Raw genomic sequence first — 23,116 nt, forward strand, 5'->3', positions numbered from 1 at the left:
TTTTAGATACGTTTTCTCTTGTTTGGTGGGTGTGTCAGAAATGTCAGCCCAATCAGTGGCAAGATGTATATAAACCGCGCGGTATTAAAGAGACAGCTCGCACAATGGGTATTAATGTAACATCAAAATACTATAGGCCTACTTATATATTTTGCTATTGTATTGTGATGTGACACTTTAATAAACTTTTCTATAATCAGAGGAGAATAGTTGGTAAATATTACAATATCATATATATAGCACAACAACAGTGATCAGCAATATTTATAAGCCTAATACAAGCAATAAAAATAATATAGATCAACACAGTCACGGAGGTAAGAAGTGGATTGTCCTTCACCTGAAATGTTTGTCTTTTCATCATGAAGTGCAAGTCAAATGTTGTATAACAATAATAGAAGTTTCCACAAATCCCTTCACTCGATTGGGATGTTCTCTTTTATTCTGGACGGCAAGGGCAGTGACTGTAACATCGAGCGTATTTTGTAGTATTAAGCACGTATTTATACCGACTTCATCAGGCTCCGAAAATTATTCAAAAAGAACACAAAGAATGGCCTTCTCAGCTGCCATAGTTGCAACTCTTGCGTCATCAGAACGGGGTGTTCAACGCACCACCGTTTCCGTTTAAAAAACGTTTTGCAACGTTTTGTCGGGGCTGAACGCAGCCCAGGTGTGAAGAGAACACTGAGGTAATTTATTTTGCAGATTAGCCTACGTAAGAATTAAACCCAATGTGAAATAAACCTTAGATATTTACACATTTTTGTTTTTACCAAATGCCAAAGGAAGAGACCCAATAGGTACAATACTGATAACAAATTTAATTAAAGAAGCAAAGAGGCTACTATATTTTACGAAAACCTTTATTTTCTACAACAGTCAACAGCTTCATTTTCTTAAAAGTATGAACTGTACAAGGTATTATAACAGCAAATTGGTCATTTCCTTATGCCAAGTTTGAAACCTTGCTTAAGGTAAAATAAGTGTAGAGCTGGATAGTAACAGATTACATGTAATCTGGATTAAGTAATCAGATTCCAAAAATCAAGTTCTTGTAATTAGAGTAAATTACTTTTTAAAATGCTCATAATCAGACTACAGTTACTTTTTTATGGATTACATATTATTTACACAATGGCAGTTCAGAATTTATTGATTCTCCTAGTCTTTTAGTTTTTTAATGTTTACATTTTTTTTCATAATAAAGCTGCCGCTTATGTATGTTCGTGATTCTTCAAGTTTTTCCAGTGGTGAGGGGGAAATATAGATGAAATATAGATGAATATATATGAAATATAGATTAAATATATATATGAAATAATAATATTATGATAATAATAGTAATCTATAAGAAATATAGATGAAAAATCTGATGTAGCAGTGATGTTGCTTTGAATTTCATGTTTTCATTATTTGTTTTTGTAATGTTGCTGTTTTCTAAATGTACTTAATTTTAAGTAAATATGTTTTAAAATCATAAGATGTGATTTTGTTTTATTCCGTGTTACTATCAGCAAACACTAGCAGGTACATTAGTGTTAGTATTTTGAAGTATTAACTGTCCATCCATTGCACTTTAAAAAGAATCTGTTGAGGCTCTTGTTGGTGAATAGAATATATTTTTTGGAATTTATTTTTTCTTTGTATCTGTCAAAATAGTACAAGATTATCCTACAATATATGTGACATCAAATAAGGGTTAGCACAAAAGTAATCTAAATGTAATCCAAAAGTAGTCCGATTACATTACCAAAAATGTGTAATCTAATCTTTTTCATGTAATTTGTAATCAGTAATTACAATTCATATATTATCATACAGTTCAACTGATTACAATTCATAAGTAATCTACCCAGCTCTAAGTGTAGGCCTAAGCGTAGGTTTTTCTTGCAGCTTTTTGCTCTTTCTCTTGCTATTAGCTTACAGCTGACACTTAGTATTAGAAGTTGTAATTCTAATTTACTAATTCTAGTATATTTAAAAAATCATTTCATGTCATTATTTCATCACCCTTGTTTTATTTATTTATTTATTTTTTATTATTATTTTGCCATTGCAAAACATGTCCAGCAGATGGAGGTATTATAGCTTTACGACATTCTAATCACATTTTGACCAATGTGTCTGTGGCACAGCAGACACACATCTTAAACTTTACAAGTGTGTTCAAACAAAGGCTTGACTGTGAACCAGATGAACAAAGTATTAAATTACCACAATCAGTGACAGTTGAGAATGAATCAATGTTTGAATGAGCGTCTGGTAGTGTCTGAGTGACTTGACCATATAAACAACAGTCAGTTCTAAAGCTTGCAACAGTAAAAAATGGATATCGCCAGATTTATTGAGTATACAAAACCATATATTATTGCTGAACTTCTAAGACTTTTGCAAGTCACCCTATTTAGCCTCATTTTGGTTGTATGTTTGCAGTTCCTCTCCGGATTTCAGTAATATTTAGTTTTTAGGATCACATGAAAGTTTACTGTTGATTTGTGGTCTAGTAGAATGAACTGGTCTCCAGAATTCTGACATAAATGCATTATATCATTTTTATTAGGACAAAGTGGAAGAAACATAAATCCAGGTTTTTCTTGGAGAAACAAAATATCAGGTTTTTCCTCACAATCGTAATGAAGTTGCCATGTGACTGACATGCAGTGGGATTTGATGGAGATGGTTGATCTGACAGGCACACGCCTGTGGCTTCAGTAGAAAGCTGACGACCTAACCAGAGGGATTTCTGGCTCTGCAGAGCTCCAGTCTGGCAGACGAACTGGACATCAAAGCGGAGCAGTGGGGTTTAGTACTCACCCTGTCATACAGAACTGCTCCAGATCCACAAACACAGAGAAATCAGATACTTTTAGGGTTATTCTACAAAACGGGTGTCATTTGTATCCCATTTGTATCCCTCTCATTCATTTGTTAAAACTGAGTCAAGAACCCTAGGGTTCTATTTTGAACTCTATTGTGCCTTTTCTAGAGTGTATTTAAAGATGGCACAATGCATTTTATTAACACATAAGCACATTATTTATCTTGTTGAAAATCCTACAGAATTTTAGATTCACTTTGTCAAAGAGTTTTTTTTTTTTTTTTTGTACAATTTCCAGGTGAGACATTTATTTCAGTATATTTCATTTTGAGTCTGCTGCATTATTATTTCATAATATGTGTTACATTTTATGGATTTAATTTGTATTATTTGTTATTTAAAAAGTTGTAACCCTGAGTTTATCATATTTGTCTCATTTTTAATGTATTTTCATGTATTAATCGCTTTTTTATTGGCAATATGTGAACAGCTTGTAGCTAAACTTAAAAACAAGACCTTCCACGACTTCCTAGGTTGTCTATGAAAGCCTGTAGGCTGATTTTAAGGATTCGGGACGTTTTGGCCGGGAAAATTAAAAAGGATGTGACGTTTACGCACGCTGCCCAGCGCCTCTCTTCCCTTTTCACAGACCGGCTTTGCATTCCAAACGGGATATATCGCCCTCCGAAGGGCACTTCGGAAGGAAAATAATCATGGCCGCCATGTTGAAGGGTCGTTCCAAACCGAAGTGAAAACTGGTCACTTCAGAAGGCCCTTCGGAATGAAGGATTTCGAAATGGTACAACCTACAGTCTATGGGTACAACTGATGGACAATTCGGGCCCCCATGATTCTTTGCACAGGGAAGTTGTTTGACATCACATAATGGGTACAGGTTGCCTGGCAAGTCCAGAATGATATATCTTCTACAAGATATATCAGTCTGGTCAGTCCGCCCTCCGTCGTGCCTCGAGTCAACTCCAAACCGTACTGTGCAATCAGATTTGTTTATTTCAGTGACGCAAACAGCGTCACTCTAGTGCGGCGAAAGTCCCTTCAATATCAACAAAGATTGCACACGGGAGACCTGAGAGTTTGTTCTATTCAGCCGTGAATTCAGTCTTAAATGACCAAAAACACATTCATTATTTACTTTTCGCTGTTGACTCTCTTGTCGCTTTGCTAACGTCATATCCGCCCTTCTCTGATTGATTTACTCTGCTTCCTGCTCCACCCTAGAAATCGAATTGATTCAATGGCCGACCAGACTCATCCGCTGGTACAGTGGTGAGGCTGAATTTTCCAGGCATATTTTTCTATACTACTGTAATATTTTTATGACTTAGATTTGGTACATTATTATGGTCAAAACGACATTGTACTTCAACAAAAATACTTTACAGCTCCCTTTATCAGTCCATTCAAATGTTTAAAATATACAATATACAATGTGCGATAAACCTAAAATAAATAAATAAACTAACGTTAAACAAAGGGCGCAGCTTGCACAATTTACTCTTACTTGATTTTAAGATGACGCAGAAGCAAAGACTATAGAATAACACAAGACGTGTCACTCGTATTGTTTTGAATGGGAGAAAGTGTAACGCGCAATATGGCGGAATAAGTCCCGCCTTCTAAATAAGAGCTAATCGCCGACTGGTAAAGTCATCGCGTCACTTCAGCGGCCGTTAGAATCACTGGTTTCTATAGAAACAGTCAGACGCAAGAGGAGTCCGAAGAGACGCGCATTTAGGTCTGCGCATGCGCATTAGCTTGATCCAGCCTGAAAAATACATTTTTTTTTGTCACGATTCGAGCGTTTAGAAACTAAATTTATGAGCCGGTTGTTGTTACATTTCATTGGTGATTTCAAATATGAAATTTAATCATAAGGTTGGCGAACAGTTTTGGAGAATTTGATGTTTCCCCATTCAAACAGATGATGCCAAGGATGCCCGAGAGGCGTTTCAAAGATGGCCGCCGAGTGAAATGACTTGTCTTAAAGGGACTTTGGCAGAAGTGTGTTCCAAAAGAAGAGTTTTTTTTAACCCCTACACCCTTCATCCCTTTGAAGCTCTCACTCCGGAGGGTAAACCCTCTGAAGGGATTAGGGCATAGGGATGAGCCCTTCCGAATGGAACGCAGGGGGTGATGACGCGATTTAACGGTCATCAATATCGTAAATCCTGCAAAGTTTTTTATATTTTAATTTTTTAAAACACGTATGTACATTTAAAACACTATACTTAGTATTATATTACCTTTGCAGCAAATTACAAAAAAAATAGTTAACGCTACAGTGGGAGTGCTGGTAAAAAAACATCTTTCTATCTTCTGACTGCCCTTATCAATCTCTCTCTATTTTTTCCTCTTTTTGAAAGTTGTGAAAACACTACTGTGGAGTTTTTCTTTTGCTATTTGAGCAAATGGAAACAAAAAACCCTTGTTATTAGCGACACCGGTGGCCGTTAAATTAACTGCAGCTAGCAACGTAGCCTATTGCTCGTGCGTCGTGCACACGTAACGTACAATAATGAAAATGATTCAAGCCATATAGTCACGGCTAAGTTCTTTTTCGTTCTTTGTTTAGAAATGAAAAGTAAAATAATACCTTTGCAGCGAAAACCAACATCAGGACGCCATCCATGCTGCTAAGATGAATATCGTTGAGAAAGCACTGCAGCAGTTAAGAAAACATCTGATCATAGCGATGTGGATATATTTGCATAAGCTGTGCATCACGTCACCAGAAGAGGTAGGCTAACTAAAATGACAGTTATTATAGTTTTATTAAATATATTTGAGATTGTAGAAAAGGTTGTGTGAGATTGAAATAATCCCTTTTGTTTGCATGCCACAACAGTAGGCTACAGAATGGCTCTTTCAGCATTAAGCTGAACATTGTCATAGATATATACATAGATGTATATATTGTGACGTGTTGCACTGTCCCAGAATAAACAGACAGCCCTGCAAACACGTCCAGTTGGGGCCCACATGGGCCTCGCTTGGGCTAGTTGGGCTTCGGCTGGGCATGGGCTCAGGGTGGGCTGTTGTTGTTGGGCCCCACATGGGCAGTAGATAGGCTAAAGGGCTCCATTCAAAATTGACTGTCAGACATGGATGCTATTTTTAACAATATAGACTCTGGGCTAGGTCCACTTTTTATACAAATTTTATTAGATTAGCTGCTGTCTGTAACATTTTTGTGTGTTTTAAGATTTACAAAAATTTTATAATGAAAATGTACAACATTCATTTTCAATCCATCCATCTAACAATCAATTTTCCTAACCGTGTTTTTGTCTTACCCCGAATCATTATACATTTATAATAAGTGTTTATATTGGGACTATTTCAGGCCGGTCAAGTAGGAATCGCTGCGGAGGAGCAAAGTCCCTGCGTGACTCGTCATAGACGTATCTCCGGCTGCAGTGTTCTTCCGCAAGAATAATTCTGTTTATTAATGGCTAGAGCGCCAAATTGGAGACTGCAGCTAAACAGTTGTCTTAAGAACGTTGTACGAGTTTCAAAAGACAAGTTTGTACGGTTTCCCCACAAAATGTTCAAACCGTAAGCAGTGCGCACTCTGTGCAGCGCACATCTGGAAAGCTCAACCCCCATCGCCGAGCGAAAGAATCTGCCCAGCAACAACTTTGCCGCCTTTCAGTAGTCTGCTGTCCGTTAAGGATCCTCGAGTTCACCGGTGTCGTCGTGTGGACAAAAGGCAGGTAAGTATAATAAACTTGGGGATGATTTTACCACATGATGTTAAACTAAAGCTTTTTTGTAAAGTATTAGTTTCGAGGAAAGCTTTTAGCAAATGTTTGTGCATTAGCAGATGTAGCTTAAACTTGGTTAAGCGTTGAACAGACGACTTTAAGTTAAGTCAGTAACGTTAGCATTTGAGCTTGTTTTGAGTGGTTGACTTAAATATATTGTTTAGAACTATTTGGTTACAGTAACTTAAACTTCTTAGCAAGGCAGTCGAACAAGTATTGGCAAGCTGTTAAAAAGACTGTAAATTTCAGCCGCTTTTACCAGCTCGTGGAATTTTAATATTTGTACTTGTTGCATTTACAGTTAAAGCAAAAACACTGATGAAAGTCCATGTGAATGTCAGCAAAGTTTTATCGGCCAGGGTGTCGTGCCAATTAAGGCACATATCCCCGCCAGGATTTGCATCCCCTGGCCGCGGGAGCGCGAGCACTCTGCTGCACTTCAAGACACGGCAGGTGAAAACATCGGGTTTTTTATGCAGTGATCAATTTTTAGATTTTGGGCCAGTTTGCTCCCTTAACATTTAAGCTTTAATGTCAAAAATAAAAAAAAAATGTCAACATTACATATTAAGGTGGTTATTTCATTATATTTTGTCAACTTGTGCCTTTAGATTTCTACCGTAAATCACCAAACGTTAACAGGGTTTTCCTGCGTTTATTTTTTTAGCGGCCGACAAAACAAATTTCTGTCCCGCCAAAGCCTGGTTTTGATCAGTTATTGTGATCTATGACTGATGTAGATGACTGCTGCGCTTGTGATAGAGCGCATGTTAACTGAGTGACAGAGAGAACGAGCAGAGAGCCCCTCCCCCGCCCCTCTCTCGGTCTTCACAATAAGCACTGTCTTAACTCTCTCATATTTCACATATTAATCAAAATCAAAAGGTCAGAAGACCCAATCCATTTTGCACATGGCGCATTCGGACACTTTTGTGGGTGTGCACTCAAAAAATGTTGACTCTTCTCTAACAAGAGAAGTAGTTATCTTCTATTGCTATTAAAAGTTTATTCATTTATTTCAATGTGTTTTAAATATTATACACTTACTGATAATAATTAATTTAATATATATATTTTGTTTGTAGGTTGTGGGTGTCATTAGAAATGTTAAATTTGCTCTGAATGAAACTAATTGCCACTATGTCTCCCACAGCAACGTATGAAATTGCCTGCACAAAATTAGTCGAATATGAACACAGATGTACGAACCGAGTCCGATTCTACAGAGAATATGGGAAGGGGAAGCGCAGAAAGAGGTGAGGCTATTTGAATTACTACTACTAAATGGATGGTGAAAAATTTCCCAATGATACAGGAAGGACATGTTTTGTGGGAGTTTTGTTAAGTGTATTTGGCTCAAAGCTGTCAAAACGAGGGAGGTAGACAACAGATATATGATTAAGAAATAAATAATATTAAATGTAATGTAATGTCAGTTAATAAAAATAACAAATCACATGTTTTGGGGGGATAAGAGATGTATACAAATGGATGTGTGCATGCCTGAAGGGAGCATAGGGTGTTGGAACAGATGTTAAGGATCAATGTGAGGTCTCTCTGGTATCGAGTGTAGATACCAGAGATGTATATTTTTTTAACCAACTGTTTTTAAAACACTTAAACTCATTGATTGTGCTTGTATATTATAGATTTCTAGGCGAGTGATTTTGTCCAGTGAGGATGAGCCCCATCAGGCCTACACCTCCATCCACCCTCAGGTCATCACCTCCACTATAAAAAAAAGAAAATGTAAGTCAACTTGACATTATTTGTTTTCTGGAGAAAACTATTCTGTACCAAATCTTTTGTAGTTGAGCCAATTCAACATTTAATGTCTATTGGATACAGAAGTACTTAAGAATTTAAATTATATATATATATATATATATAAGATTTTTTGTTGTACAAGATTTTTACAGTGTGGATTTTTTCTGAACCAACACAACAAAATTATTATTATTATTATTTTTTTTTTTTTTTTTTTTTTTTACAGCGCACCGGCTGCATCCACCCTCTGATCTGTGCCGGCTCCATCCACCGGCTCCATCCACCCTCAGATCTCTGCTGACACCTCCACGGCCTCCATCCAACTGGCAGTACAACTTTGTGGGCCGAAACGGGAAGAGAGAGTTCAAGGCCTTAAAACTGTATGAAGTAATGGTAGGTGTGCATGTAGATAATGTTTTAAGTTGTACTGATACTAGAAAGCTGTCACAAGACCCCAAAGTTATAAACATTATTTACTGCCTATGTTTACTTGCACCCAAATAATACATTTGTAATCGGATTGACGGCTCAATCAAATTGAAAGACGTTCATGTAAACACCTTAATCGATCCGACTGAGCTTGATCCGAATGAAATTTAGATCGGATTGAAAGGGGTGGTTTATTCCTTTTCTAATCCAATCCAACAGCAAAATATGACCATGTAAACGCTTGAATCCGACTACTATCTCATTCGTTCTCAGAAGATCTGGGGCACATGCGCAGTGCAATGTTGACACACATTACGCAGTGCACAAAGTCACGTTCACGTTTTGAGTTGAAAGATGCCAACAGGCAGTGACGTAGTTGTATCCCTTCATCATAATATTGGAAATATTTCCGTTTAAAAACAAGAAGGGGAGCCAGTGGATATCATAAAAGAAGCAACGTGCAAACTTTGCGCAAGAGTTATTGCTGGTGAAAAAGTCACAGAAAGTGAAAGTAAAAAGTGACGGAGCTGTCTGACGCTGCATTAACGGAGCATATTCTCTCAGAGATGAATTTCAATATAATATGCTGGTAACGGTATATAAATAAATAATTTATTCCATTTATCTGGTGGCTGTACATATAGGCAAGTGGAACAAGTGAGAATAATAGAGAATACGAATCTGACGTCACGCCACATTGAGTTCTGGGTAACTTCTTTGTTTATTCGCCAGTTTATTTGTCTATTATTATTTTGTGTTAAACAGTTTTTTTTTTTTTTTTTTTTAGTCGGTGCTTGAAGTAATGCTGCACTTAATTTTCATTGATGACTGCAGTGTTAGGAAATAGTATTATAGCCTACACTCTAAATAATTTTAATTATAGGCTATAATTCATTGTAATAATAGACCTAAAAAAAAATTAAATCATTTTTAAAGATAGCTAAAAGCCTAATCTTTTATTATCCTCATAGCACATATAATATTAATTTAATAAAAGAAGCTGAACCTAATAGTTATAATAAGACTAGAAGAATGTAACACGCCTACATTAATTGGAAATACTAAATCCTCTTAATATTGCCAAGATTTGAAGCTGTTGACAATATCTCCCGCTATCGTCGATACATGATAATCGTCTGTTGACGCAACCTGGGTTACCGCATGTGTGACTGATATGACGTCACGCACGCACAGTGCGTGCGCAAACGTTTTAATCATAATGTATATAAAACACATATAAATGGATAGTTGAATCAGATTACAATGTTTAGAGTACATGTAAACAGATCTGCAATCAGATTCAATTCATTCGGATTGGTGAAAATTGGTGCATGTAAACGTAGCCACTGTGTATGGAGTTGCAAGTAAGTTGCCTAACTTGTGTGTTTAAGAGTATGTGTGTAGTTCTAATAATAATCTTATTGATTTATATAGCACTTTTCTTTACATAGGCTACGTTCACACTGCAGGCTGAAACGACCCAATTCCGATTTTTTTTTGCCCCTATGCAACCTGTATCTGATCTTTTCATGACAGTCTGAACGACACAGATCCGATCTTTTCAAATGTGACCCAGGCCACTTGGGTATGTGGTCCTGAATCCGATACGTATCCAATCTTTTGAAATGCAACCTCCGTCTGAACGGCCAGACCACATGTATCCGACCCGTACGTCATTGATATGCTACAAATGTCATAATTGTGCGTTGAAGTAGGCGGGAACGAGAAGATAAACAACAACCATGGCGGACGATGCTGCTGAGACCAGTCAATGGAAGGAAGCGAGGTCACAGATTTAATTAATATTTGGGGTGACAGCTCTATTCAGGCCAAACTCGAGGCTCTTATCGGAACCGGGCGGTTTACGAAAACATTTCCAGCAAAATGGCCGAGCGTGGTTACAGACGATCCAGGCTCCAATGCCAGCAACAAATAAAAAGCCTCCGAGCCAAATAAAGGAGGGTTAAAGCCTGGAACAAACAAGGTGGCCGTCTACTTCCACAAACAACGAGTGACGTCGTTGACCGTTGCGTACTCTTCTGCGCATGCGGGTCACTTTTGGGTCATTTCACGTTCACACAGGAGATAACAAAAAGTCGCATTTAATTGAAAATGTGAACGGCCTTGCAAAAAAATCAAATTTTTCAAAAAATCGGAATTGAGCATTAAGCCCTTCAGTGTGAACGTAGCCATAGTTGTCTTTACAGTCCTGGCTGAGAGTTGTGGTGGCACATATAAAGTAAGTGACTGTTATATTTGTTTCTTGCAGGAGGCTTAAAGAAAAGCACCATGACCAGCCAAATCATCTGTAAAGATGTAGAGAAGGCAGTCTCCAAGTGGCTCATTGGTGCTAGGGACTGGGGGGGGTAATAGACAGGCCCGACAGGCAACCCCTCAAGGACTTCAGGCTTCGGGTTCATTTGAGGTGGAAAGTAGCTAATCCTGTCTCTAACAGTGAGGGAACACTGAGCAAAAGTTTTCTTAATGAGAGTTTTCTTAATGTTTTTGTTAATTTTACTTAAATAAAAAGGTAATTAATTGTATTACTGGTCTTGTTATTATTGTAGCTCATTTAACCCAAGATGTTTGGGTCTTAAGGACCTGTTTTAAAGGTTGCTAAAAGAAAAATATGCTATTTATTATTTTTTTCTAACACAAACTCATTGGCCGTCTGTGTGCAGGAGTGTTGTCTTTCTGCACCTGCTATTCCCACACAAAGTTACAAAATTGTTACATTTCAAGCATTTTCACCTATTCTGATTAAGTTCTAAGAAATAATCTCTAATAATGATATAATCTTTTCTATGTTTTTTATTTTTTTATTGAATTTCCTTGGTTTCTCACAAAAAACAAACAATCATAAATGCGATCTCACAGGGGTAAATGGCTAAAGTAAACATCTGTCAAGTATTTTTTACATGAATTGTTATGACTGTATTGATTTAAAAGCCTAATAATATGGTGGGTCCACCAGACCCAGTAAAATTAGCTGTGTAAAAAAAATATGAACATGGGTTACAGAACTGTATGGGCTGACTGTAAAATAAGATGAATTTGTTAGCCCATAATAATGGTTATTACCCTTATGGGTAGAATAGCAGGGGCCCATGTGCAGCCCACATGGGGCCCAGGTAAGTGTGGGCCCCAGATGGGAGAAACCTGGGTTGCCCGTGTGGGTTTTAGCTAGGGCCCATGTGAAGCCCAACTTCAGCCCATCTGGGCTTGCCCACATGGGGCCACCATGGAACCCCCGGACAAAACTAACTGGGCCCCATCTGGGCAGCCCAAATGGGGCCCACTCACCAGCCCATATCCAACCCTTATGGGCCCCACATGGGTGTGTTGGCAGGGAGGAGACGAGATTCCAGTTTGAAAGCATCCAATGGGCTGTGTTTTATTTCCTGAACGTTTACAAACTAAAACGCGGGTATCAGGAGGTGTCTTACTTCCCCAAAAATAATAAAAAACGCAGAAGGAGAGCTTGACTAACGTTTTTTTTTTTTCCCGCTTGACTAACGTTCCACCACTCCCTTCTTCTTTTTCTCCCCGCGCGCTGTCTTAGCCCCTCCCTCCTAACACTTTTTTCCCCCTGAACACCTCCTCCCAACAGCAGGTGAATAAAGTAAAACACATTTATAACAAAGAATAAACAGTGTCATCACCACAATATCTATGGAACATTGTAAGCATTTGTTTAATGCCTAGCCTAGACCCTTTTCACATTTCCGGGTTTCTCAGAAGCGGAAGTCGTCATAGTTGTGTAAAATTCTATAGTGGTGAATGAGAGAAAACATTAAATATATTTTGTATAGTAAGAAACTGATATTTGAAATAATGAAAATTCTCAGAAATGTCAGCATTATGTTGTTTTACAATGTATTGAATTCCCACAAGGCTTTGGATATAAAATTAGCCTGCAAACTAAGACATGAACACATTATTTATGCTGTATATGTTGAGAATCGTACTTTTAAATTCACTTTATCAAACTGAAAAAGGCACCTGTTTCACAGAATAACCCCTTTTGTCAGTAGAGTTTTTTATTGTCCTTTTTTTGGTACTATTTCTAGATGAGACATTTATTACTCAGCTATATTTCATTTTGAATAATGGAGCCTGCTGTATTATTATTTTCCTCAAAACTGATTGATCAAAGCCAAAGCTGTAAAAGAGATTTTCTTCATTAGCCTTTAACATGGAATCATATGGTGAGCAGAAAGGGTGATTACAGCCTCAGTAAAAACAGATTGTCATTTCAGTTTTTCATTTAAGTATGGAAATGTTGCTCTTCCTGTAGTGGCAGGATGTGGCTGCTTGCGGAGACAGTTGCGCCTGAGAGGACCCTAATTCATTTAAGACATGACTTGGTGCCTGCGTACGAAACCAGGACAGCCGAGTTTTCTTCTCGGTGCTCCATCATGCGATATATCTCTCCACATAAGAGCTCAATCTGCTGTTCCTGAGCCCGGCTTTACCCACAGAAGCTCTCGCAAGTCCTCGGCTGTCAAGAGAATTCGTTTTATCATTCAGCCATATAAATCATCGCAAGCTCCACAGGAAATCGAGAAAGTTTGACTTTCCAGTCATAAACCATAAAATCTGTCATTAATATAATAACATGCATTGGGATATTTGGAGACAGGGCTAAATGAGTACCAGACCTGGGCATCGATAAAACGGTTTGGCTTGCAACATCAGCTCCAGCGTTTTCCAAAATACAGTATCAGAAATAATAGGTATAATGTCACCGGGACTATATGTCACTCATCATGCGAGATCTCTGGAAACGTGATTTGACCGGTTTGCATTACCAGTTCATTAGTTCTCAATTAACACTCAGTCACCTCAAAAGGTTTATAGGGCCGTTTCTTTGACGAGAAACATGTCTTTGCTCCTCTGTGACTGGCTGAGACTCAAGATGGAGTTTCTTTCCAAATATTTCACATTTTAGTGTTTGGCTCAATCCTATGGAAAAAGGCTGTTTTGCATGAATATTTGGCATGCTGCTGAACTCTGTCCATCATATGCAAGTCGATCTTCGCTGAGACGCTCACTTGTATTGAGCGGCCTTTGACAAGTCAGATGGAAGATAACTTGAGCCTCCTGGCACAAACACATAGATTTAACAATGAGATCTATTGTTCATCTGGTAGCTGTCCATGGTACTGATGGCAGAGCCGATTGGTCCACAACTACCTTGATTATCGCATGGTGGGTTTGTGCATACTTTTACCAAAACTGCTCGGAAGTTTCTTAAATATGTCACATTTAAAAGCACTTTGACCTTGGAACTGTCTGAGGACAACTTTTATAGAGGTCATGCTCAATAAATCAATGTACTTTTTCTTTTATGCAGTGATCATGGATTATTTAAGAGCCTTTACACTCTCATATAAGATTACATGAATTCGTATTTGCACAAGAACAGCACAGAGCTCATGTTGAGCAATGGCTCAATTTGTCCAAAAGGCAATATTTGGAATACAGCAGTGAGATTAAAGCACTAGATGGCGCAGCTGACTGTATCTGGACCTCCTCATAGTGTTAAATCTGATTATTAAAAACAACACTAACAGAGACGATTGTTTCACACAAGTGTTGGCTATGAATCATCTTAAAGATGATGTTACAATATTGTCTAGCTGTTTTACACTGAAAAAAAAGAGAAAAGAATAAAGGCAGTATTATTTGACATCACTGAATCAACCTAAATATATTAGGTAACACCAACAAAACTAAATGTAAGAGTTTTTAGGTAGAAGGGTTATTAAATTAATATTTATCTATAGATTTTAAATCATATTCTAAGCATAAATGTCACTAAATTGTGCCAGATTTGTGCTTAAAACTTTAAAAATGACCAGGAAATAGGAAATTGAATATATTAACTTAATATCTTATTTTGCTTTTCAGGAAATATATAGCGGCCAAAGTTTTGGAAGAATTAATATGTAATATGGAATAATAAGTCTCTTATACTCACCAAAGCTGCATTTATTTGATTAAAAACACAGTAAAAACAGTAATATTGTGGAAAAAATATCTGTTTTTCACTTGAATATATTTTATAATGTAATTTATTTCTGTGATGCAAAGCTGAATTTTCAGCATCATTACTCCAGTCTTCAGTGTCACATGATCCTTCAGAAACCATTCTAATATGCTGATTTGCTGCTCAGTTATTAATAATGTTTTTTATTATCATCAGTGTTGAATTGATGAACTTCAGTGTTGTTTTTGCTGCTTAATATTTTAAGATGTGATACATTTTTTTCTGGATTCTTAGAGCTCAAACATTTATTTGAAATTGAAATCTTTTGTAACATTATTAATTGTAATGATCAATTTAATGAGTCCTTGCTGAATAAAAGTATTAATTTCTTTTCACCTTTTGAATGGTAATGTATCACGGTTTCCACAAAAAAATTAGACAGCAATGTTTTTCAGTATTAATAATAATCATGTGTCTTGTGCATCAAATCAGCATATCAGAATGATTTCTGAAGGATCATGTGACACTGAAGGCTGGAGTAATGATGCTGAAAATTCAGCCTTGACATCAGGAATAAATTATATTAAAATAATTTAAATTAAATAAACAATAATCATATTTCACAATATTACTGTTTTACTGTATTTTTGATCAAATAAATACAGCTGTGATGAACATACGGTTAAGAGACTTCTTAAAAATAAAAATAAAACAATTATTCCAACATTTTCACTGGTAGTAAAGTTATTTCAAGATTTGTAGACATTTTTAATGCAAAGACAGAAGTACTGATTGAGAGAATAAATTTTTTTGCACCACTGGTGGGCATACTAGTAGAATGCATTTAGTGAGCCCTTTCAAACACAGATCGTTTACAGACTTTCGGTTGTTTGACACAGAGGTGCTGACTGCTTTGTGGGTGGAATGTCTCTCTTTCTCCTTGTTTCTTACTTAGTAGACAGTAATTGAAAGATTGATATCAAAGGGAAAATCTGGGGGAATTTTGCATGACCAAGAACAATATGGTATCAGGTAGAGTACAGCACATTCTCAAACACTCAGCACACCCAACATTACTTCAGATTTCACTGCACCGTATTTAATAATAATATCCAGCAGGGTCCAAAAGTCTGGAGCACGTTGAAAACCTGGGATTTAAAATCTAATTTGAGTACATTTAAAACATTCTCAACAACTTCTTTGTTACAGATAAAGGACCTTGTGCTCTCTGGCTCATTAATTACTGGATGTATCTGAACTGTGAACCTAAAACGTGCTTTTCCCACTCAGTTCATATTCATGGAAATCCCAGGAAGGCTCCGGGTTTAAATGGAGATGGATCACTCTCTGATTATGCCTGTTATGTCTTCAAGTAATGTGTAACAGCCCCAATTTAACAGACATCACTACCAGAGAGACGAACGCAGCACTGAGACCAGCCGTGTGCTTCCAGGACCATCCAAAGCAAATGTTGATCCAGACTCTGGTCCAAGTCAGTGCGTTCTACAGTAGTGCACAAACCCTGAGCTGCTTCCCAGCTTTCATCTCCGGCCAGGTATCTTCAAGGTTCATTGATAAGGCAATGAAACTGTATGTAAATGGAACAACCCGGTGCACGGACTTTTGGCCATTAGTCTTCCCTAAAGCCCCAATGTGACTTTTAATCAACGTCAAACTGGGGAAAAGAGACAGAGGACAAAGTTTAATGACGGAGATGATATATTTAAAGAGGAACACAGTAATGCCAGGAAACTATGATAGAATACTACTTTTGAGACCAACGAGATCATTGCAAAATCTCTCTTTATTTCTCTTACAAAGAAAACTATGATAATCAACATACAACAATCAAAAAAAGCCAATTTCTTTCACTGTTGTCATGATAATTTCCCCCTAAACCCTTTTTCTATCCGTGGATAAAAGAGAACAGGCTTCACGGGGAAGAAAAGCAAGATAATTTAAACACAGATGTGCAAAGGAAACAAAGCATGCAAGAACCAGAGACAAATTTGCTACAAATTGCCCTCAGTTAACCTGTCAGATAAATACTAATTTACAAAAGAAGAAATGAGATAATAATTCAACAAAACTAGGGTGGTGTATTTACCTCCTGTAATATACAACATGGTCTCTGAACGATGTAAACATTTCGTACACACTCACAGCTATTTAAATTTATAGGCAGACGCCCTGATTTGAAGCAGTGTCTCCGTCGGGATGACGGAGGAACCAGGAATGCTGAACCGGGCCTGGAAAATGAACCATGACCAGTCCGACCAGAGATGCAATACTGGACCAATGTTCAGGAAAATAAGGACAAAAACACATCCTGCTCAAGCTAAGAGCTTTTGGTTTTTTTAATTGCTTAAATATGGGCTTTACAAGCCATATTATATTTAAAGCACTGCTTTGAGGAAAGCTTTCAGTTCTTTGTTGAGGTCTGTATAGTTCCAACTGTAAGGCACTAGATAAATATAACTGGTACACTATTGCAGTTGGGTAAGTCAATCCGTCGAGGATGGATAAACTTACGGAATATACTAATACTCTGAAATTGCGAGGCTAGCTTGTGCACTTATAACCTGATAATGAACATTTTCATTAAAAAAACTGACAATGTACCATCCATGGAATAAAATTTAGCTACGTTACCATTCAAAAGATTGGGGTTCATCAGATTTTCACATGATCCTTCACAAATCATTCTGATCAAAGTAGCGGCCATCTTTGAAACGCCTCTCGGGCAGCCATTTTAGTACAGCTCCTATCTCTTTGAATGGGGAAACATCGAATTCTCCAAAGCTGTTCACCAAGCTTATGATTAAATTTCACATTTGAAATCACCAATGTAGTCTATCTCATACATTTTGTTTCTAAATGCTCAAATAATGACAAAAAACTGAAGCAACCGGAGCTTCTAAAAGCAGATGCAGTGATGCAATGACTTTAGCAACTTAATTTAGAAGGCGGGACTATTCCGCCATATTGCGCTGTGCACTTTCTCCCATTCATAGTTATATGAGTGTGCCATGTTTGTTTATATAATATACTGATTTGTTGCTCAAGAAACAGTTTTTATGCATATCAGTGTTGAAAACAGTTGTTTTTGTGGAAACCATGATACATTTTTTTTTTTAAAAACAGAAAGTTCAAAAGAACAGCATTTATTTGAAATCAAAATCTTTTGTAGCATTATAAATGTCTTTACTGTCACTTTTGATCAACTGAATGCATCCTTGCTGAATAAAAGTATTAATTTCTTAAAAAAAAAAAAAAATCGTACAGAACCCAAGCTTTGAATGGTAGTGTAAATTTAGCCTCTATCAAAAATACATACCAAAAAAAAAAAAAAAATACTGGGATTTTCTCCAGCTGCACTGTTGTAATGGGTAATATAGTGCCATATGTGTACTAGCCCTCTTTTTTTGGGCATATGAACCACTCCAGTTATTGGGAAAAGAATATCTGTATACAATATATATCCAGAAACTTCAATATTCCCCTCATTGGAAACCGCAGCCACTTTTGACGAAGCAACATAAAAGCTAAATAAATTATCCCAGCACATGCACGTTACTCAAAGAAAGCTCGATCTAGCACATTGGCAAACACTTTTGAGCATCCATGGCTGTTTCTTTGGTTTAAAGCTTTCAAACAGTGAAAGAGCATTTGGTACCAAGCAATATTAACTGCTTACAAATGTAGTGTACTTAGACACAGAGACCCCATTTCGTTTTAAACGCATTAAACTTAAACATACAACTCTGTGTGATCAATTAAGGCACATAAATTTAAATTACCCTAAATTAGTTGCATTAACTTGAACATAGATGCTTTACAAAAATATTCCCTCTATGACTCAAGTTCCAAATACATTAATCTATGGCTTTATAAGTTACTTTAAATCCTTTTATCAAATACGTATAACTTAAATGCTTAAGTTAAAAAAAGCACAAAAAAGAGATTTTGATCACAAACTGTCATACAGATGTTGTTCAGTGCTTTAAATGATATAATAAAAACATGCCAAGACAAGTAAATAAAAACATGATGGTAATGAAATACTCGATCCATCTCTATTCCTTCAATTCCAAATTCTCCTGCCTGTGACAATGAATCCCAGAGGTCAAAAAGTCCAGAGCAATGTATTACAACAACAACAAAGTTCAATGTAATGTAAAAAATACTTCCCTTTCAACAGGCTCATAAATACTCATGATAGCGAGGGAAAGTAGTTCAGCGAGATAGGATGAACATCCTAGTAAGGTTTGTGCTTTAAAACCATGCCGTTCGTTCCACGCTCCGGTCAATACGGCCGCCACACACCTTCGTCCATTCTACCAGCAGGATTAAGCAGAGTGGGGGAGTTGCTATGACTACCATCTCCCTCCACCCCCCCGCCTCCATCAGCCTGGACCGGGAGGTTCGGATTGACCAGGCTGGTTCCCGTGGATGCGCTAGTACAAGGCGGCATCATCCGGGTGGGCGATCGGTCCCCTCCTGGAACCATGGAGAACTGGTAGGAGCCAGAGGAGGCGCCGTAGTAGAGATAGGGTGTGCTGCTGCTCTGGAAGGGTCCGCTTTGGCTCTGGGTGGAGCCGGGGTACGGCGGCGGTAGGTAGGTGTGGTAATGAGCGCTGCCGAGAGACATTCCCGTGGTGACCGGGGTGGGCGTGTACGTGAAGGTCGCCGGGTAGTGCATTCTGGGACTGGAAAATCGGCTCTCGGTGAGTGAGGAGAAACCGGGGAACTGACGTTCAAACTGGCCAGGAAAAGGACTCAAATCTGTCGAACCTACAGGAAACAAATGTTGAGATTACTTTCAAAGCAGGATGGAAGGATTGAAATACTATTGAAGACAGAACTGAACAACATGACGACACAATAATTGCGTTTTCATTTAACTACAATCCAGTTTAAGCTGACAGTTTATTGTGAATATATATAACAATAACAACAATTTTTCTTTTATGGCAAAAATCATTAGGATGTTAAGTAAAGATAATGTTTTACAAATATATATTTTGTGAATTTCCTACCGTAAATATATAAAAAATTAATTTTTGTGAGTGGATATGCATTTTGGACTTCATTTGGACAACTTTTTTTTCCTCAATATTTCGATTTTTTTGCACCCTCAGATTCCAGATTTTCAAACAGTTGTATCTCGGCCAAATATTGTCCTATCCTAACAAACCATACATCGATGGAAAGCTTATATATTCTCATTACTCATTTAAAAAAAATGACCATTTTGACTGGTTTTGTGGTCCAAGGACACACACACACACACACACACACACACACACACACACACACACACACACACACACACACACACACACACACACACACACAATATATATATATATATATATATATATATATATATATATATACACCCACACCCACACATACTGTATGTATACTGTATATATATTGTTTTTAAAAGAAGTCTCTTATATTCACCAAGGCTCCAATTTGTTTTTTTTTTTTTTTTTTTAAATGTACTAAAAATAATGTAATTTATTCCTGAAGCAGCCATTTTCAGCATCATTATTCTAGTCTTAAGTGTCACATGATCCTATTATTATCAATAGTGAAAACAGTTTTTGTGGTTTAATATTTCTGTGGAAATGGTGATGCACTACTTAAAAAATTGGGTTATGTATGATTTTAATACTTTTATTCAGCAGGGATGCATTAAATTGATCAAAAGTTACAGTAAAGACATTTATAATGTTACAAAAGATTTCTATTTCAAAGAAATGCTGCTCTTTTGAATTTTCCTTTCATCAAAGAATCCTGAAAAGAAAGTATCACTGTTTCCACAAAAATATTAAGCAGAAGAAACTGTTTTATCAACACTGATAATAATAAGAACCATTATTAATAATTGAGTGGCAATAATAATGGATAATAATTGAGCACTAAATCAGAATATTAGAATGATTTCTAACTAAACATGTGACACTGAAGACTTAAGTCAACAGACTCAAAGAGAACACATTTGTTTTAAATTGTAACAATACTTCACAATATTACTGTTTTTAATGTATTATATACATTTAATATAATTTATATATGAAAGAGACAATTTATTTAAATGGGAAAATGTCCTGCATTTAAATAAAAGGTAAAACTGAATTTAAATGACAGAATGTAGCTATTAAAAAACAACCATTAACTTTAAATTACACAGAGAGGAGAACAGTTTATCGATTAGTTGGTTTAACTTCATTGTGGTTTTTCCTGTTTGTCACAGACAAGTTCATGCATATGTGTATTCATGTGTGCGGTTATATGTCTCAGTTCATTTGTGTCTCCAGGCTATTTATATGCCTCTGCATTCTGTGTGCATGTTTAAATTGTTTCTGTGCATACAAAAGTGTATGTGTGTGTGTGTTTCTGTATCTGCATCACTTGGCTGCCACACATAAAACACAACCAGGATGCATAATCTGTCACACATTTGGAAACATTTAAAGGGGCGCGAAACAGCATCGTAGCGAGAGAGACAGACGTCTGCGCTGTTGTGGGCTCCTGGTATCTTCAGCATTATAAACTCAGGCAAAAACTGTCCATCTGCCCTTCTGTCCTTAACATATTCTTTATTTCCCTCCAAAAATCAGAAACCACTAATGGTCTGTAGCTATAACGCTAGTGCCAAGGGGTGAAAGGAACAAAAAGAAATGGCCTCGCCTCCCTGGCGCGGAGCTGTTTTCATAAATCACAAGGCGTCTTTCTTGTCACCATGTCTGCGCCTGTGGGCCGACTGGGTGGCATGGTTAAATGTGGGCGATTTGCGGAGGCACGGCTTGTCGCTAATGCTAGCAGTGTCTCCTTTCCTCTCTTCACCCCAACCCCTTTTTCTTTTATATTCAAAATCTTTGGTTTGAGCGGCTGACGATAATGGTTCTCTCGCCCCGGGCTACACAGAGAGCCTGTGCTCTGAATAAAAGGCCATATGATAAAAGCAAAAAAAGTTATTTACATACATTCTCTGGTGCTAGTCACCAAAAATCCATAGACGAGATGGCGCTGGTCTTGAAAACAGATGCTATGCCTGTAAAGCTAATGATTTATTTGGCAAGAGTGATTAGTTTCAGGTGAACCAAACAATTATGGGTAGTTTACAAGTTTAAGTCACGTCTACATGAGGTATGATGTCACCATACAACAACATGGTAGTACATACAACACAGTGCAGTAGTTTTTACCCTTTAATTACCCTTTATAAAAACTTTCTAAATTTGACAGTATATGAACACGTATGCTTCGAGATCGATTTCATGCATTATTATTTTCTTAAATTAACCAGACCTTAATTCATAATGTAACTAAACTATTAAAAACATTTTCTTAATTGAAACAAAGCTGTAATAAAATAAAATCTAAATATTAGATAAAAAAAACTTACTAAAAAAAAATGTAAATGCTGCCTTACTAACTGTATAATAAGTTTAAGTTGAAGTGGTACAATTACTAACTGAAATAAAACTAAAATGAAAACTATTTTAATGTAAAAAAAAAAAATGTTGTAAGAAAATAAAAAAATCGAATTAAATATTAAATATATAAATAATAGCTCAATTAATAATAAAAACTGCAACAGTATATAAATAATACTAAAATAACACTGAATGCAACATTTTTCTGCATTGTGCATGTGTCAAGGGCTGCTATAGCAGATGTTAGCATAATCTGTTTTCATTTACAGATTTTGACTTTTAGGTAATGTCATGCAGCAGTTAAAAAAAAAAAAAATGTGTGTAAAAAAATAACTTAAATCTCAGTTTAATATGTGGAGACTGGAGACAATACATAAGACACTGGTAGACTGATTTCTCTTTAAATTAATGGCAGTTTTCCAGAAATCTGTCTGAAAACAGTTATTATTTTTGCAATTCTGCTTGGCGACACTTGTGGCACAAACAATTACACACTTTACCTTTAAAATGCTTATAGCTAACGATCTGAATAATAAATCCGATGGGACTCATGTTCATGGATGAGCTAATGTATTTAAGTTTTTTATTAACGTCACTGAAGCAGGGCGGGTCCGAGAGCCGCGGGAGTGGATTGAGGCTGATGGACGAATGCTAACGTAAGACACATACCTGCGCGACACACCGGTCTCGAGTCCCATGAAGGAGCTCTGGAGCTTTTATAATGCTTATATGCCGCAATCAGCTGCCACTCCTTTTGTTTTGTTATGTTTATTTTACGACTAAAGTCACGTTTAACGTTTGCCGGTTTCCTCCTCCTCTTTCCCTGAACTTGAACTTTGTCACAGTTACGTTTGATCACTTAAAATCACAT

General features: G+C 36.9%; 1 protein-coding gene across 1 annotated transcript in view; it reads right to left on the reverse strand.

The window, feature by feature from the left end:
• Window positions 1-19,100: 19,100 nt before the first annotated feature.
• runx2b (RUNX family transcription factor 2b) overlaps window positions 19,101-23,116 on the reverse strand; it is a 53,051-nt gene continuing 49,035 nt past the window's right edge. Inside the window, exon 8 of the mRNA XM_067383211.1 lies at window positions 19,101-19,588. Within this exon, the coding sequence (XP_067239312.1) occupies window positions 19,101-19,588 (488 nt within the window). The remainder of the gene's footprint in view (window positions 19,589-23,116) is intronic.

The sequence above is a fragment of the Chanodichthys erythropterus genome, chromosome 4, assembly GCF_024489055.1.
Source record: "Chanodichthys erythropterus isolate Z2021 chromosome 4, ASM2448905v1, whole genome shotgun sequence".
NCBI classification, from domain to species: Eukaryota; Metazoa; Chordata; class Actinopteri; order Cypriniformes; family Xenocyprididae; genus Chanodichthys; species Chanodichthys erythropterus.